This window comes from Chiloscyllium plagiosum, unplaced genomic scaffold (assembly GCF_037043375.1).
Source record: "Chiloscyllium plagiosum isolate Xiang-an unplaced genomic scaffold, Cpla_swu_hap1 HiC_scaffold_35, whole genome shotgun sequence".
Classification (NCBI taxonomy): domain Eukaryota; kingdom Metazoa; phylum Chordata; class Chondrichthyes; order Orectolobiformes; family Hemiscylliidae; genus Chiloscyllium; species Chiloscyllium plagiosum.
The window spans coordinates 14,582,329-14,597,092 of NW_028270173.1; the positions used below are offsets into that span (position 1 = coordinate 14,582,329).

The following is a 14,764-nucleotide window of genomic DNA, read 5'->3' on the forward strand; positions in this document are numbered from 1 at the left end:
ACAAGCACTGTCTGTTTTATTTTCTGTTAATGACTTATTAGATTCTGTTTACGAATATTCTTGAAAAACGTTCTGAGAGCTTGAGCAGAGTTTGTCACCTTGAATCTTATTCTGTAATTTCCGATGGTACCACACTGCGAGAGCAACTGCTACAACAATCAGAGCAAACAGGATCCAGAACGCTGTCAGCCATCCGGAAACACCGGGGAAGAAGGAATCTGTATCGAGAGAAAGATGAGGAGAGACAGAGACAGTCAGAGTGAGACAGAGATAGTGAGAGAAGGGAGTAAGAGACAGAGGGGGAGGACGATGGGAGGGTGATGGAGAGCATAGGAGAAAGATAGAAAAGGAAAGAGAGAGAAGGAAAGAGAGGAGGGAAGAAACAGTGTATGAGGGAGAAAGAGAAAAAGGAAAAAGAGAGAGGGCAAGAGAGAAGAGGAGGTAGAGACAGAGAGAGAGAGGGAGAAGGAGGTGGCAAAGATGGGGAGGGAAAGAGAGAGGAGGAGAAGAAGGGAGAAAGAAAGTGGGAGAGAGGGACAGACAGAGAAGGGGAGAGATGAGAGATAGTGAGAGGGACAGAACAAGTGGAGGGGTTGAGAGGATGAGGGGGAGACAGAGAGACAAAGAGTGAGGGAGACAGACAGCAAGAGAGAAAGAATGGGCATAAAGGTGGAGGACATGGGGAGATAGAAGGAAAAAAATACAGAAAAAGAAAGAGATGAGAATGAGAGATGGAGAAAGAAAGGGGTGCGAGATGGAGGTGTGGAAGTGGGACAGGAGAGAAGGGAGAAAGAGTAAGGGTGAGAGGGGGAAAGAGAAAGGCAGAGGGAGAATGGAAGATATTAAGGGAGAGATGGGGATGGGGGAAAACAGAAAAAGGGAGACTTTGAGAAAATGAACCAGTTGCTTGAGTTAACACAAAGCCATTGGCACACCCCATTTCCAGTTTATATCACCCCTCCCCTCTCCATCCCTCCCTCCTCCTTTACTCATCTCCCTCTCCTGAACCCACCATTCCATTATTTCCCTCTCCCTCCAACAACCACTCTCTGTCCATCACCTCTCTCTCTTTTCGCAAACTCAATTCAACCCTCTCCCTCCCCACTTCTGTCATACCCTCTCCTTCCCCCAGTCTGCATCACACCCTCTCCTTCTCTCTCCATCACACCCTCTCCTTCGCTTTCTGTTGCAGTCTCTCACTCTCTCTCAAATCTCCATCACTCCCTCTCTCCTGATAAAATGCCTTTTTTGTTGCCACGACGGGCAAGCTGTAGCCGTGAGAGGCTGACCTTGGCCCTGGTCAGAGACAAGTGGCAATGAGGAGCCTATTTCAATCACAGCATTTTCTCGGGCTTTTATATTTCTCAATAATTTGATTCAAGTCCTTTCCCCCAGCCCGCTGAGTATCTGGGAAAGTCTTCTCCCACCATGACTGACCTGCGATCTGGATGTGACCCTCCTGTGTCTCCTTCAGGATCACATTGTTAATGACACAAGTGTACTTGTTGGGGGAGTGCTTGGAGATCTTGATGGAGTTGCTGACAGTGAACAGCCCCTGATGGTCCGGCTGGTACGTGGTTTGCTGCTGGGCCGTCACGTTCACACCACCTCCATCTACCCACAGGACGGGCGGCTGTGGGTACCACCCTTCGGATCTGCAGCCCAGTCTGATGCCAGCGCCCGTTTGGCCCTCCAACTCGATCCTGGGCTGGCGGCCTGTACCTGCAATCACAGAGACATCAGGAAGGGGAGTAGGCCACAAAGCCTGTCATGGCCTCCCTACACCACTCGGTCAGATTGCAGCTGCCCTGTGCTTTCATAATCCCCTCACACAGGGTAACCAGGGTTCGATCACAATCTGTCAGGGCAAGGAGGGAGGAAGAAACCACACTCAGAGAGATGAGAGAGGAACAGTCCAGACAGGAATTACCCAGGGAACAAATTAGACACCAGGGCAAAGTTTTTACAAATAACCCTTGTTTCTGGGCCTTCAAAGAGGCCACAGGATGAAGTTTCTTTTAAAAATAGTCAAGTACAACTTTTTAAATTGCATAAACATCGCAGAAATTTTTAATTCACTATAAATTCACTGACTTGCATGGATCAGAACATGGTTCTCTGGCATTGTTCTAAAGTTACTTTAACCCGATTTGAATCCAGAGTGCTCCATAGCACATAGTAGCAGAATTAGGCCATTCAGCCCATCGAGTCTGCACTGCATTCAATCATGGCTCATATGTTTCTCAACCCCATTCTCTCATCTTCTCCCTGTAACCCTTCATCCCCTTATGAGCCCATCCATCTATATGTTAAATACATTCAATGATTTAGTCTCCGCAACCATATGTAACAATGATTATCACATTCCTCCTCATCTCAGTTCTAAAAGGTTATACTTTCTCTCTTAGGCTTGCCCTTGGGTCCTGTCTCCTTTACTAGTGGAAACAACTCTTCCACGACAAATCTATCTAGGCCTCTCAGTATTCTGTAAATTTCAATCTGAAGACCCCTCCCATCCTGCTAAACTCCATCCAGTACAAGCCCAGGGTCCTCAACTTCTCCTATGTGAAAAGCTCTTCATCCCCAGGATAGTCATTATAAGTTTCCTCTGGACCTGCATCCAACATCAGTACATTTTTCCTGAGAAAAGAGGCCCAAACCACCCTACAAATTTTGAAATGAGGCCTAACCAGAGCCTTATACAGCCTCCGCAATAAATCCCTACTCTTGTATTCTACCCATCTTGAAACGAATGCCAACAGTACATTTGCCTTCCAAACTACCAACTGAACTTGCACGTTAACCTTAACCGAATCAGGAACTTGGACTCCCAAGTCCCTTTGCACTTCAGATTTCTGAAACCTTTCTCTGTTAAGAAAATAGTCTCCGCACAAAAAGTGTACAACCTCACAAGGTGGACTCGTCTCTGTTCAAAATTTCAGTGACTAAACACATTTGCAGGTGCCTATGAACTATTTAGTATTAACAACTTGCAAATGGGTTTTCCTGGAAACTTATGGAACTCAAGTCAGACCAAAGACATAATTTATTTAACAGTAAGTTAATGCTGCCCTGACAATTATGTCAAGACCAAAACTCTCGACCATGGTTTCAAAGAAGCAAAATCACAATCCCAGATGGGAAGAATGGATGGAATCCTCTGAATTTTTCCCTCTTTAAAAAGTCTTACTAACTTGGTTTCTCTCCCTGTGCAGATGCTGTCAGATTTCCAGGTTTTCTCCAGTCCTTTTTTTTTAAAAATTGTTTCAGGTTTAAACAGATTGGAGTTGTTTCTGTTGACCAGAGGCAACTGAGATTAGATTAGATTACTCACAGTATGGAAACAGGCCCTTCGGCCCAACAAGTCCACACTGACCCTCCGAAGACCAACCCACCCAGTACCATTCCCCTACATTTACCCCTTCACCTAACACTACAGGCAATTTAGCATGGCCAATTCACCTAACCTGCATATTTTTGGACTGTGGAAGGAAACCAGAGAACCAGAGCGTGCCCACGCAGACACAGGGAGAATGTGCAAACTCCACACAGACAGTCGCCCGAGGCTGGAACCGAACCTGGGACCCTGGTGCTGTGAGGCAGCAGTGCTAACCACTGTGCCGCCCCAAATTTGACAGATGGGGAGGGGTGGTGGGGGGAAAACATGATTAGAAGATACATAAAATTATGAAGAGCAGAGATTAAGGTAGACAGAAAGAAACTTATTCCCTTGGTGGAGGGTTCAATGACCTGGTGATAGAGATTTAAGGTGAAGGGCAGGAGGGTTCAAGAGGATGTCAGGAAAAATGTTTTCATTCAGAGGGTGGTGGGAATCCACAACTCACGCCTTTAGAATTATTTAGATGTGCTTTTACAGTACTGAAGCATACAGGTCTACGGGCCAGGTGTTGGAACATATGATATATCAGCAAACTTTGGCCATTTGGTCAATCGCTTATGTTCCACCATTCAATCATGACTGATATGTTTCTCAGACCCATTTTCCTGACTTCTCCCCATAACACTTGATCCCTTTGCCAATCAAAAACCTATAAACCTCTATCTTAAATACACTCAACTACTTGGCCTCCACATTAACCTCTCGTCTCTGTGCCAAGTGATGGTCCCCTTATTCTGAGTTTGCGTCCCTGTGTTCTACATTCCTCAAATAGACTCTCAGTGTTGATCCTGTCAGGGTCTCAAACTATTTTTGCTCTATCAGGGTTTAGAGGAATTTTAATCCTTCACCTTAATAAACCCTTCACTGAGGAGGTCAAACAGGGTGTTTCCAAAATGGTCACTGACCTGCCACATTCAGCGTGAGTTTGACCTCATGGTGTTTTTCATCAGATGCCACAAAGCACTTGTACTGTCCCCCGTCAGAGACTTGGACATCCTTGAGCCTGAGGGAGAGATTCCCTTGCGCCACTTCATTGAGAAACAGTTCAGTCCGGCCTCTGTAGGCCAAAGGCTGGAATGTCAAATCATCTGCTCCCTCCTTGTACATGTGGACAGGTGAGTTGTAGCCATTGACTGTATTGATCCAGCGGACTTCCATATTCTTTGGGGCTTTGGCTGGCACCAACTGACAATCCAGGACCACGTTTCCCTTGACAACCCCTATGATAGCGTTAGGTGGTCCTGTCACTGCAAAATCTGTCACCGCTTCTGCAGTAACCACTGGAGAGAGAGTCAGATCAACTGGTCATCGCTTAGATCACAGCTGTATATTAACATTTGTAACAGAGTAAGAGGGCGAGGCAGAGAGGGAGGAACAGAGAGGGAGAAATAGAGTGGTGGAAAAGGACAGACAGAGGGACAGTGAGGGATAGAGGCAGAGATTGGAGACAAAGAGACAAAAACAAAGTGAGGAATAGATAAACATGAAGAGTGAGAAACAGAAGAAATTCTAGCTCAGGGTTCAATGACTTGTCAAGTGATCCCAACAGCAAAATACAAAAGAGCAAACGGGTTTTTGTATCTTGCAGATGTATTTCCCTACCATGAAAGATCCAAACGAGAATCCAGAGCAGAAGAAACATTCCAGAAATCCAGTGTCAGGAGATGCAAGAATAATGTGTTGTACCTGTTAAAAATATTACCAGACAGTTTACATCAATAACACTGGGGAGAGTCAGCGTCAGAGCAATTTATGGGCACACTGGGCAATCAACTAGAACAGCAACATTTGGGTATCTACATCAACATGTGCTGACATATACACCCAGTACTGAAACATACATTCACTAACAAACACATACCGGCTTCCACATAGGTCCATTCCCAAGTAGCCTTCCCAACTTTCATAATTTTCTCCTCTCTCTTAATAATTTTTCACAAATTATTCATCTATGTGTCTCTTCCAAAACTGGAAAATAGTAGAGATTAGAGAGACTGAAATTGCTTTCCTTGGAGCAGAGGAGATTCAGCAGACACATGATTGAGATGTAACAATGATGAGGAACATAAACAGGGTAAACAGGAAGAAACTTATCGCCTTGGTGGAGTGATCAATAACTGGGGCCAGTGGTTTAAGGTAAAGGGCAGGATGTTTAGATGGGTGTAAGGAAAATCCTTTTTACCCAGAGGGTGGTAGGAATCTGAAATGCATGGTAAAGGCAGAAATCCTCATAACTTTTAAGAAGTATTTAGATGTGCACTTGCAATGTCAAGGCATATAAGGCCATGTACTGGAAAGTGGGATTAAAACTGGTGGCTGTTTCAGACCAATACCAACTCAATGGGCCAAGGTACCTTTTACTCTCCTATAGACCTTGAATACTTCAGTTTCAAATAACAATTTAATACACCTCACTCTATCACAATTATTATTGCTTGTGCAGGTAGCGATTAAGCTCATCTAAGTGAATGGTGCAGGATCACATCATGTGAGATTTATTAAACAATCAATTGTGCATCACTGGGTACACATTTTATAAAAAGAAGTGTAGATTGACATGAAATTACAATCTGCATCAGATTATTCCCCCAATATAAAATAATTCTATAATGATAAATGCAGAATCTTTATTCATACCAATGCACCATATTTATTTTCAAAACTTAATTGCTACGGAGCAGTGGGTGCATAAGGATAACCATAATGAGAAGAAAAGTACTGGAGGGACTGACATCTCTGAACGTGGGTAAACCAAGAGACCAAGTAAGATTTTCAATAAAATCTCATTGATCAGAGCACACCCCCAATACTGCAGCACTCCCTCAGTACTGCACTGGGGTGTCAGCCTGGGTGTTATGGTCAAGTCCTGGAGTGGGACTTGAGCCGACAAACTCCTGATGAAAAGAAAGGAGTCACAACACCTGATTCAAGCTGACACTGGGTAAGCTGCCAGCCTTGTCAAATCTATTCAATATTTCCAGTAACCTGGTGAATTGGATTCAAAACTGGCTCAGCGACAGGAAACAAACGGTAATAGTCAATGGGTGTTTTTGTGACTGGGAGGCGTCTTCCTGTGGTGTTTCACAGGGCTCTATGTTGGGTCCCTATCTGATAATGGTACATATTAACAATTTAGATGTGAATGTCGGAAGCACAATTGGGATATTTCCACATGTTAAAAACAGAGCATGTAATTATTAGGGAACAGAATGGCCGTTGACTGCAAAATGATATCAATGATATGGCTGAGAGGGCAAATGCAATTCCCTTCAATGAGGGAACTGGGAAGGTGTGGTGTAAAATTATGTCCCAATACATGTGTGAATCATAATGTAACACATGTATTGGGCCAAGCAGTGGAATGTGGTGAAACGGTTAAAAATTATGTCCCAATACATGTGTGAATCTAACCGGAATGGAGGTGTTGCTTAGTCCCGTGTGAATCTTCTTATCTGTATGTAACCAGAATGGAATGTGTTTTTTAGCCTTGCTCTGCTGTTCACATGAATGTTTATATCTGGAAAAGAGTATATCAGCTGAAAAAGTCTCCAGTTCGGTGAGTCTGCTCCGGGGTTGCGTTTAACCGCCGAGCGTGGGTTGTTGGCAACCGCTCTACGAGAACTGACGGCTCCCAGTTCCGGTAACATGTAGAGTGAGTATAAGCCAGACCCGTTGGTTGTGGCGACGCTGCGGGGAATAAAATGCCCATATTCTAGCAGACTCGCCTCTTGGTCGTTTGTTCTGTGTCAGACTACTCTCCTACGAACTTGACCTTGAGAATTTTTTAAAACATTTGGCGTAGTCGAGCAGGGTCAATCGCAATTGAGGAGAGATTTTGATACAGAACAATGTTTTGGAAAAAGACTAAGAAACCAGAAGAACAAACTGTGGAGGTCCCGACCGTCCCGGGATGGCATGGATGTGGGCATGTACGTGGCAGTTTGTTTGAGAGAGGATCCCAGTCCTGCCGAAGAACCCCTTGCCTGGGGTACAGCGGAGGATGTGGGCATGTCCAAAAAGCTGAAGCGGAGTTAACAGAATTGAATGGGATTGAACTGAACTGAACTGAGTGGAACTGAAGTGAATCAAATTGAACGGAACAAAATGGAACTGAGCTAAATTGAATTGAAATGGACGGAACTGAATTGAACACAATTGAATTGAACTGAACAGACCTGAACTGAGCTGAATTGAACTACACTGAATTGACTGAACTGAAATTAACTGAAACAAATTGAACTGAATTAAGCATAATGTAACACATGTATTGGGCCAAGCAGTGGAATGTGGTGAAACAGTTAAAAATTATGTCCCAATACATGTGTGAATCTAACCGGAATGGAGGTGTTGCTTAGTCCCGTGTGAATCTTATTACACACCTCCCCGTGTGAATCTTCTTATCTGTATGTAACCAGAATGGAATGTGTTTTTTAGCCTTGCTCTGCTGTTCACATGAATGTTTATATCTGGAAAAGAGTATATCAGCTGAAAAAGTCTCCAGTTCAGTGAGTCTGCTCCGGGGTTGCGTTTAACCGCCGAGCGTGGGTTGTTGGCAACCGCTCTACGAGAACTGACGGCTCCCAGTTCCGGTAACATGTAGAGTGAGTATAAGCCAGACCCGTTGGTTGTGGCGACGCTACGGGGAATAAAATGCCCATATTCTAGCAGACTCGCCTCTTGGTCGTTTGTTCTGTGTCAGACTACTCTCCTACGAACTTGACCTTGAGAATTTTTTAAAACATTTGGCGTAGTCGAGCAGGGTCAATCGCAATTGAGGAGAGATTTTGATACAGAACAATGTTTTGGAAAAAGACTAAGAAACCAGAAGAACAAACTGTGGAGGTCCCGACCGTCCCGGGATGGCATGGATGTGGGCATGTACGTGGCAGTTTGTTTGAGAGAGGATCCCAGTCCTGCCGAAGAACCCCTTGCCTGGGGTACAGCGGAGGATGTGGGCATGTCCAAAAAGCTGAAGCGGAGTTAACAGAATTGAATGGGATTGAACTGAACTGAACTGAGTGGAACTGAAGTGAATCAAATTGAACGGAACAAAATGGAACTGAGCTAAATTGAATTGAAATGGACGGAACTGAATTGAACACAATTGAATTGAACTGAACAGACCTGAACTGAGCTGAATTGAACTACACTGAATTGACTGAACTGAAATTAACTGAAACAAATTGAACTGAATTAAGCATAATGTAACACATGTATTGGGCCAAGCAGTGGAATGTGGTGAAACAGTTAAAAATTATGTCCCAATACATGTGTGAATCTAACCGGAATGGAGGTGTTGCTTAGTCCCGTGTGAATCTTATTACACACCTCCCCGTGTGAATCTTCTTATCTGTATGTAACCAGAATGGAATGTGTTTTTTAGCCTTGCTCTGCTGTTCACATGAATGTTTATATCTGGAAAAGAGTATATCAGCTGAAAAAGTCTCCAGTTCAGTGAGTCTGCTCCGGGGTTGCGTTTAACCGCCGAGCGTGGGTTGTTGGCAACCGCTCTACGAGAACTGACGGCTCCCAGTTCCGGTAACATGTAGAGTGAGTATAAGCCAGACCCGTTGGTTGTGGCGACGCTACGGGGAATAAAATGCCCATATTCTAGCAGACTCGCCTCTTGGTCGTTTGTTCTGTGTCAGACTACTCTCCTACGAACCTGACCTTGAGAATTTTTTAAAACAGAAGGGCAAAGCCAAGGAATGCACACTAAACAGGAGAGAACTGAGGGGCACAAAAGTAAGGATCTTAAAGTGCATGTCCACAGTCTCTGAGGACAGCCGGAGAGGTAGGTTAGGAGGTAAAGAAGGCATATATGATGCTTTCCTTCATCGGGTGTGACTTGAATACAAAACAGAAAATAATTGCTGGTGCTATATAACGACTCTGTCTAGTGATTGGAGTTTCGTGTATAGTTCTGGTCAGCTCATTACAGGAAGGACACAATGGTTCTAGGCATTATTCAGAAGATTTACAACAATGTTGACAGTGCTTGGAGATTGCAGTAATGAGGAATGATCGAGTAGGCTAGACTTGTTTTCCTGAAGAGGCTGAGGGGGTGACTGAATTGAGTTTAGATCAGAGTGGTGCTGGAAAAGCACAGCAGGTCAGGCAGCATTCAAGGAAAATCAATGTTTCGGGCAAAAGCCCTTCATCAGGAATAGAGACAGGAAGCCTCCAGGGTGGAGATATAAAAGTGTGTGGGGGCGGGGGGAATGCTGGGGAGAAGGTAGCAAAGGATACAATAGATGAATGGGGGAGGGGATGGAGGTGATAGGTCAGAGGGGAGGGTGGGAGAAGGTAGCAAAGAGTACAATAGGTGAATGGGGTGGGGATTTAGGTGATAGGTCAGACAGGAAAGTGTAACGGATAGGTGGGAAGGAAGATAGGCAGGCAGGACAGGTCATGAGGACAGTGCTGAGCTGGAAGGTTAGAACTGAGATAAGGTGGGGAAGGGGAAGTGAGGAAACTGGTGAAGTCCACATTGATGCCCTGGGGTTGAATTCGGAAGAATTCGGAAGATGTTCTTCCTCCAGGCGTCGGGTGATGAGGGAGCAGAGGTGGAGGCAGCCCAGGACCTGCATGACCTCGGCAGAGTGGGAGGGGGATTTGAAATGTTGGGCCACAGGGCAGTGGGATTGCATGGTGCGGGTGTCCTGGAGATGTTCTCTGAAGCGCTCTGCGGGGAGGCGTCCAGTGTAGAGGAGACCACATCGGGAGTAACGGATACAATAAAGGACTTTGGTGGATATGCAGGTGAAATGTTGATATATGTGGAAGGCTCCTTTGGGCCTTGGATGGTGGTGAGGGAGGAGGTGTGGGCGCAGGTTTTGCAATTCCTGCAGAGGCAGGGGAGGGTGCCAGGACGGGAGGGTGGTTTGTTGGGGGGTGTGGACCTGTGGCTAAATTGAGGTGTACCGAATATGAGGCTCTGGGATAGAATGGACAGGAAAGACATGGTCCCCCCCTCCCCCAAGTGCAATCAATTCCCAGGGGGCAGAAATTGAAGGTGATGGATAAAGGATGATAGGGGACATGAGCAGTGTCCCTTCCACTCGGGGTGGTCAGCATCTGGAATTCTCTGCCCAATTTGATACTAAACGTGAAAATGCTCAACTCATTTAAAAAGTTACTGGATCTGGATGTGCATGGCTATGGACCAGGAGCTGGAAGGTGGAAAGAGAATGTTTAGGATTGCACGGATATATTCTGCCCACACAGACACGTGGGGCTGAATGGCCAGTTTCTGAAAGTTTTCTCTAGTTCGCCTGGGGCACTGCACAGGAAATGTGAGATTCAACATCCTGAAACAGAGACGGAGAGAGTGGGGGAGAAAGAGCACCCACATCAACCACTCCCTCTTTCTGGTTGAGGAAGTTGCGGCAGGTTTATCAGTTGGATTTATTAATGACTATCTTCCATTCAAAAGCGCTAGTCACCAGCCCAAGGATGTCCATAGCCACGCACATCCAGATCCTGCAACACCGACCCTTGCAAGCTCCTGAATAACGTTGACTGGTGGAAAGCCTCGCATTTACATAGTACCTTACATCGACGTCCCAAAGCTAACGCAGTACTTCTGTACAGTGAAAACAAATCCCCTGCCAAGAGTGTGGTGCTGTAAAAGCACAGCAGGTCAGGCCAGGTAACATCCGAGGAGCAGGAGAGTTGACGTTTCGGGCAAAAGCCTTTCATCAGGAAATTAAGTAGGAGCCTCGGGATCGTTTAGATCTACCAGCACACCGCCAAAAGATCAACTTTTGGATAAAAGGTCTCCTTGCTCAGAGCGCAGTCCCTCAGTACTGCACTGGACTGTCTCTCTGGGTTTTTACGGTCAAGTCCTGGAGGGGGACTTGAACCCACAACGTCCTGATGTAAAGGCAGAAGTCACAACACTTGACTCAAGCTGACACTGGACCAGTTACCAGCCTTGCCAAACCTGTTAAATATTCCCGAGAACCCGCTCCTTTGGGGGGCAGGGCAGATTCACTCACGAGTCTGACTTCTATTTCCATTTCCCTCACTGCTGTAAAGTGAGGACTCCAGTTCAGCGAAACCTGGGACCATCCCAGACATGGAGCGGGAATCCGTTTGGAGCTGGGAATACCCGTGTTTCACTTTCCCACACGGGAACAGACGGGTTAATATTTACCCACCCTGTCTCCGGCATCCCGCTCTCCCCTTCACTCAGGCTCTGTTCTCCCACAGCCCAGGCCCTCCCAGTCCCCGGGCCGGGCCTCTGTTCGGTTCCGGGGCTGAGTGTGTGATCCAGGGGCTCCCCACCCTCAGGGAGACCGGAGTCAATTACACCGAAACTGGCAGGAGCTGAAATTACCCCCAAACTCACCCAGAAAGAAAAATCCAAAATTCGGGAAGGGCGACACCAAGGAGCAGTGATAGCGCCTTTCAGTTTCTATTTGATGTCACCTCCGCTTCCCTTTTGTAAGATTTTCAACGAGAATTTTGAGGGCGTTAACATCATAAACTGTGGAAGGGCGGCTGTGCTTCAGAGTTTAATCCGGAGAATCTTGAGCTGAGCCTTCGCCAGGTTATCTGCAGCCTCTGTAACATTGAAATGTTTGTTCAACTTCCTGTCCCATCGGGAATCCCGCTCGGGTTAATTTCCACCATTCGCTGTTTCAGGAGAGGAAGATCACTCCCTGCTCCCCCACACGCACTCTTTCCCCCCCCGATTCTCCCCAATGTTCGTTTATTTATACATACATTGTATGTCTTGCACACACGTGCACTCTCACATGAGGTTCAAACCACAGAAAGGGAGACCAATCGGCCCGTCGAGTCTAACCCCACCTTCCAAAACGTTATCTGTACACAAACCACTTTTCAAAAAAACAGTTTCTTCGCTATTCCTCTTTCAGACAGGGAGATCCAGATCCGAATTCCCAGTCTCTGGGTCTAATATCCTTCCATTACTTTACATCCCTGGCCCTCTCTGTTATGGGATCTGTCTAAACTGTTTACCTCGGCCTCTCTATATCTACTCCACAGTTAACATCTCCTCAGTTACAAAAAGAAAATAGCCTATCCTGTTGCTAAAGTCTCCAGTCCGACAACACGTTTTAAATCTGCTCTGTAACCTCATTGGTGTGATCACACCTTTCCTGGAGCAGGTCAGTAAAGGGGTTATGGTAATAAACAATGAACAAAGGCCAGTACAGCAAGGAACAGGCCCTTTGGCCCACCAAACCTGCGTTGGCACCGGATGCCTTTCCAAATAGAAAACGTTTTGCTTCTACTAATCCATATCCCTCTTTCTCCTGCCTGTTCATTTCTCTAAATAAGGGAACCTTTATTTGCCATAGCCCAGAGAGTAAAAGCAGGATAATTATCAGAGGAACCTTGATTATCCGAATTTCGGATAATCCAAAAGAGATCGCAAGGTCCCGATGGTTGGCTAAACTGTGTTATCTGGCATTCGATTATCCAGCATTCGATTATCCGAACAAAATATTCCCCATCCATGTCCTTCAGATAATCAAGCTTCCTCTGTAAAGCTCTCTAGAGACTGTAGAGTGCAGTGATCACTAAAATGAACCAGGCCAGACCCCCTCAGAACATTTCAAAAAAATAGACCAGACCCTAACTTTGCTAGCAGGTGTTGAGTGGATATTTCAGGAGTGATGCAGCTGGCTCAACCACTTAGTTTTAAACAAGAGGAAATTCATTTTCAATATTTCATTATAAGAAAGATGAGGAAGCCTTAGAGAGGGTGAAGAGGATATGTACCAGGATGCTGCCTAGACTGGAGGGCATGTTTTATGAAGAAAACTTGAGGAAGCTATGGTTCTTCTCATTGGAGCAAAGAGGATGAGAGGTGATTTGATAGAGGTGTACAGGATGTTGAGAGACATAGATAGAGTGGATAGACAGAGACTTTCTTACCCATGGAGGAAATGTCGATCATGAGGGGACATAATTTTATGGGAATTGGAGGAAGGTTTAGGGGAGATTTCAGAAAGCGGTGAGTGCATGGAATGCACTGCCAGCAGTGATAGTACAGTCAGATACATTAGGGGCGTTTAAGCAATTCTTGATAAGCACGTGGAAGTTAGTAACATGAGGGGTATGTAGGTTTGTCGATCTTAGAGTAGGATAAAAGGCCAACAACACATCGAGGGCCAGAGGGCCTGTATGGTGCTGTACTGTTCTATGTTCTATTATGATGAAACACAAACAAAAGAGAACAGAATACAGAATAACAACCTATCTGAAAACCCAACTATCCCAACTTAATGATGCTGTTCTAACTACTTGCACCAATACCCATAAACACTCTTTGGCACAAAATGTAAAATCAAACATAGGGTCTTACAGGAGAGAGAATGATGGCAGAAATATTCAGTATGGAACACCTTCTTCCATGTAGCTGTTTCTTAGACCTGCAGCCTCACTATCTGGCTGCCTGCTTTCAGTGAACAGTCAGTCTGCTAAAAAAAAACAAAGCAAAGCAAACCAAAAGTTGGCTGGGAGAATTGGCCACCACACTTTTATTGTACAAGGCAGATGTTCTCAGGTAAAGGGACAGCTGGAAAATGGGAAGCCTTCAGAAATGAGATAATGAGAGTCTAGACACAGTACATTCCTGTGAGGGTGAAAGGACAAGCTGGTGGGTGGAGGGAATGCTAGATGATGAAAGAAATGTACTCATGGGAGAGAGGGGCCATCAAGAGGTCATTGTCCACATTGGAACCAATGACATAGGAAGGGAAAAGGGTGAGATTCTGAAGGGTGATTACAGAGTGTTAGGCAGGAATTTAAAATTGAGATCGTCAAGAGTGGTAATATGTGGATTACTCCCGGTGCTATGAGCTAGTGAGGGCAGTAATAGGAGGATTGAGCAGATGAATACATTGCTGAGGAGCTGGTGTATGGGAGAAGGATTCACATTTGTGGATCATTGGACTCTCTTCCAAGTGGCACAGTGGTTAGCACTGATGCCTCACAGTACCAGGGTCCTAGGTTCGATTCCAGCCTCAGGCGACTGTCTGTGCAGAGTTTGCACATTCTCCCCGTGTCTTCGTGGGTTTCCTCCAGGTGCTCCGGTTTCCTCCCACAGTCCAATGAGGTGCAGGTCAGGTGGATTGGCCATGTGAAATTGCCTGTAGTGTTAGGTGCATTAGTTAGAGGGAAATGGGTGTGGACTGGTTGGGCCAAAGGGCCTGTTTCCACACTGTAGATAATCTAATCTTTTGGAGTAGCAGTGATTTTGGGAGATGATTTTAACTTTCCAAACATAGACTGGGACTGCCATAGTTTTAAGAGTTTAGACGGAGAAGAATTTGTTAAGTATGTACAAGAACATTTTCTGATTTAGTATGTGGATGTACCTATGAGAGA

The 14,764-nt window shown here is 45.5% G+C and overlaps 1 protein-coding gene across 2 annotated transcripts in view; it reads right to left on the minus strand.

The window, feature by feature from the left end:
• Window positions 1-11,974, minus strand: part of LOC122541548 (butyrophilin subfamily 2 member A1-like) — a 34,221-nt gene extending 22,247 nt beyond the window's left edge. The window contains exons 1-5 of one of the 2 annotated variants that reach the window (XM_043678377.2): window positions 11,754-11,974; window positions 5,003-5,086; window positions 4,306-4,680; window positions 1,438-1,722; window positions 99-218 (exon numbers count right to left, since the gene is read on the minus strand). In XM_043678377.2, coding sequence (XP_043534312.2) covers window positions 99-218; window positions 1,438-1,722; window positions 4,306-4,680; window positions 5,003-5,042 — 820 coding nt within the window. In that variant the 5' untranslated portion in view covers window positions 5,043-5,086; window positions 11,754-11,974. Of the gene's footprint in view, window positions 1-98; window positions 219-1,437; window positions 1,723-4,305; window positions 4,681-5,002; window positions 5,087-11,562; window positions 11,681-11,753 lie in introns of those variants that run through there. The other variant, XM_087979289.1, reaches the window with a different exon arrangement.
• Window positions 11,975-14,764: the final 2,790 nt, after the last annotated feature.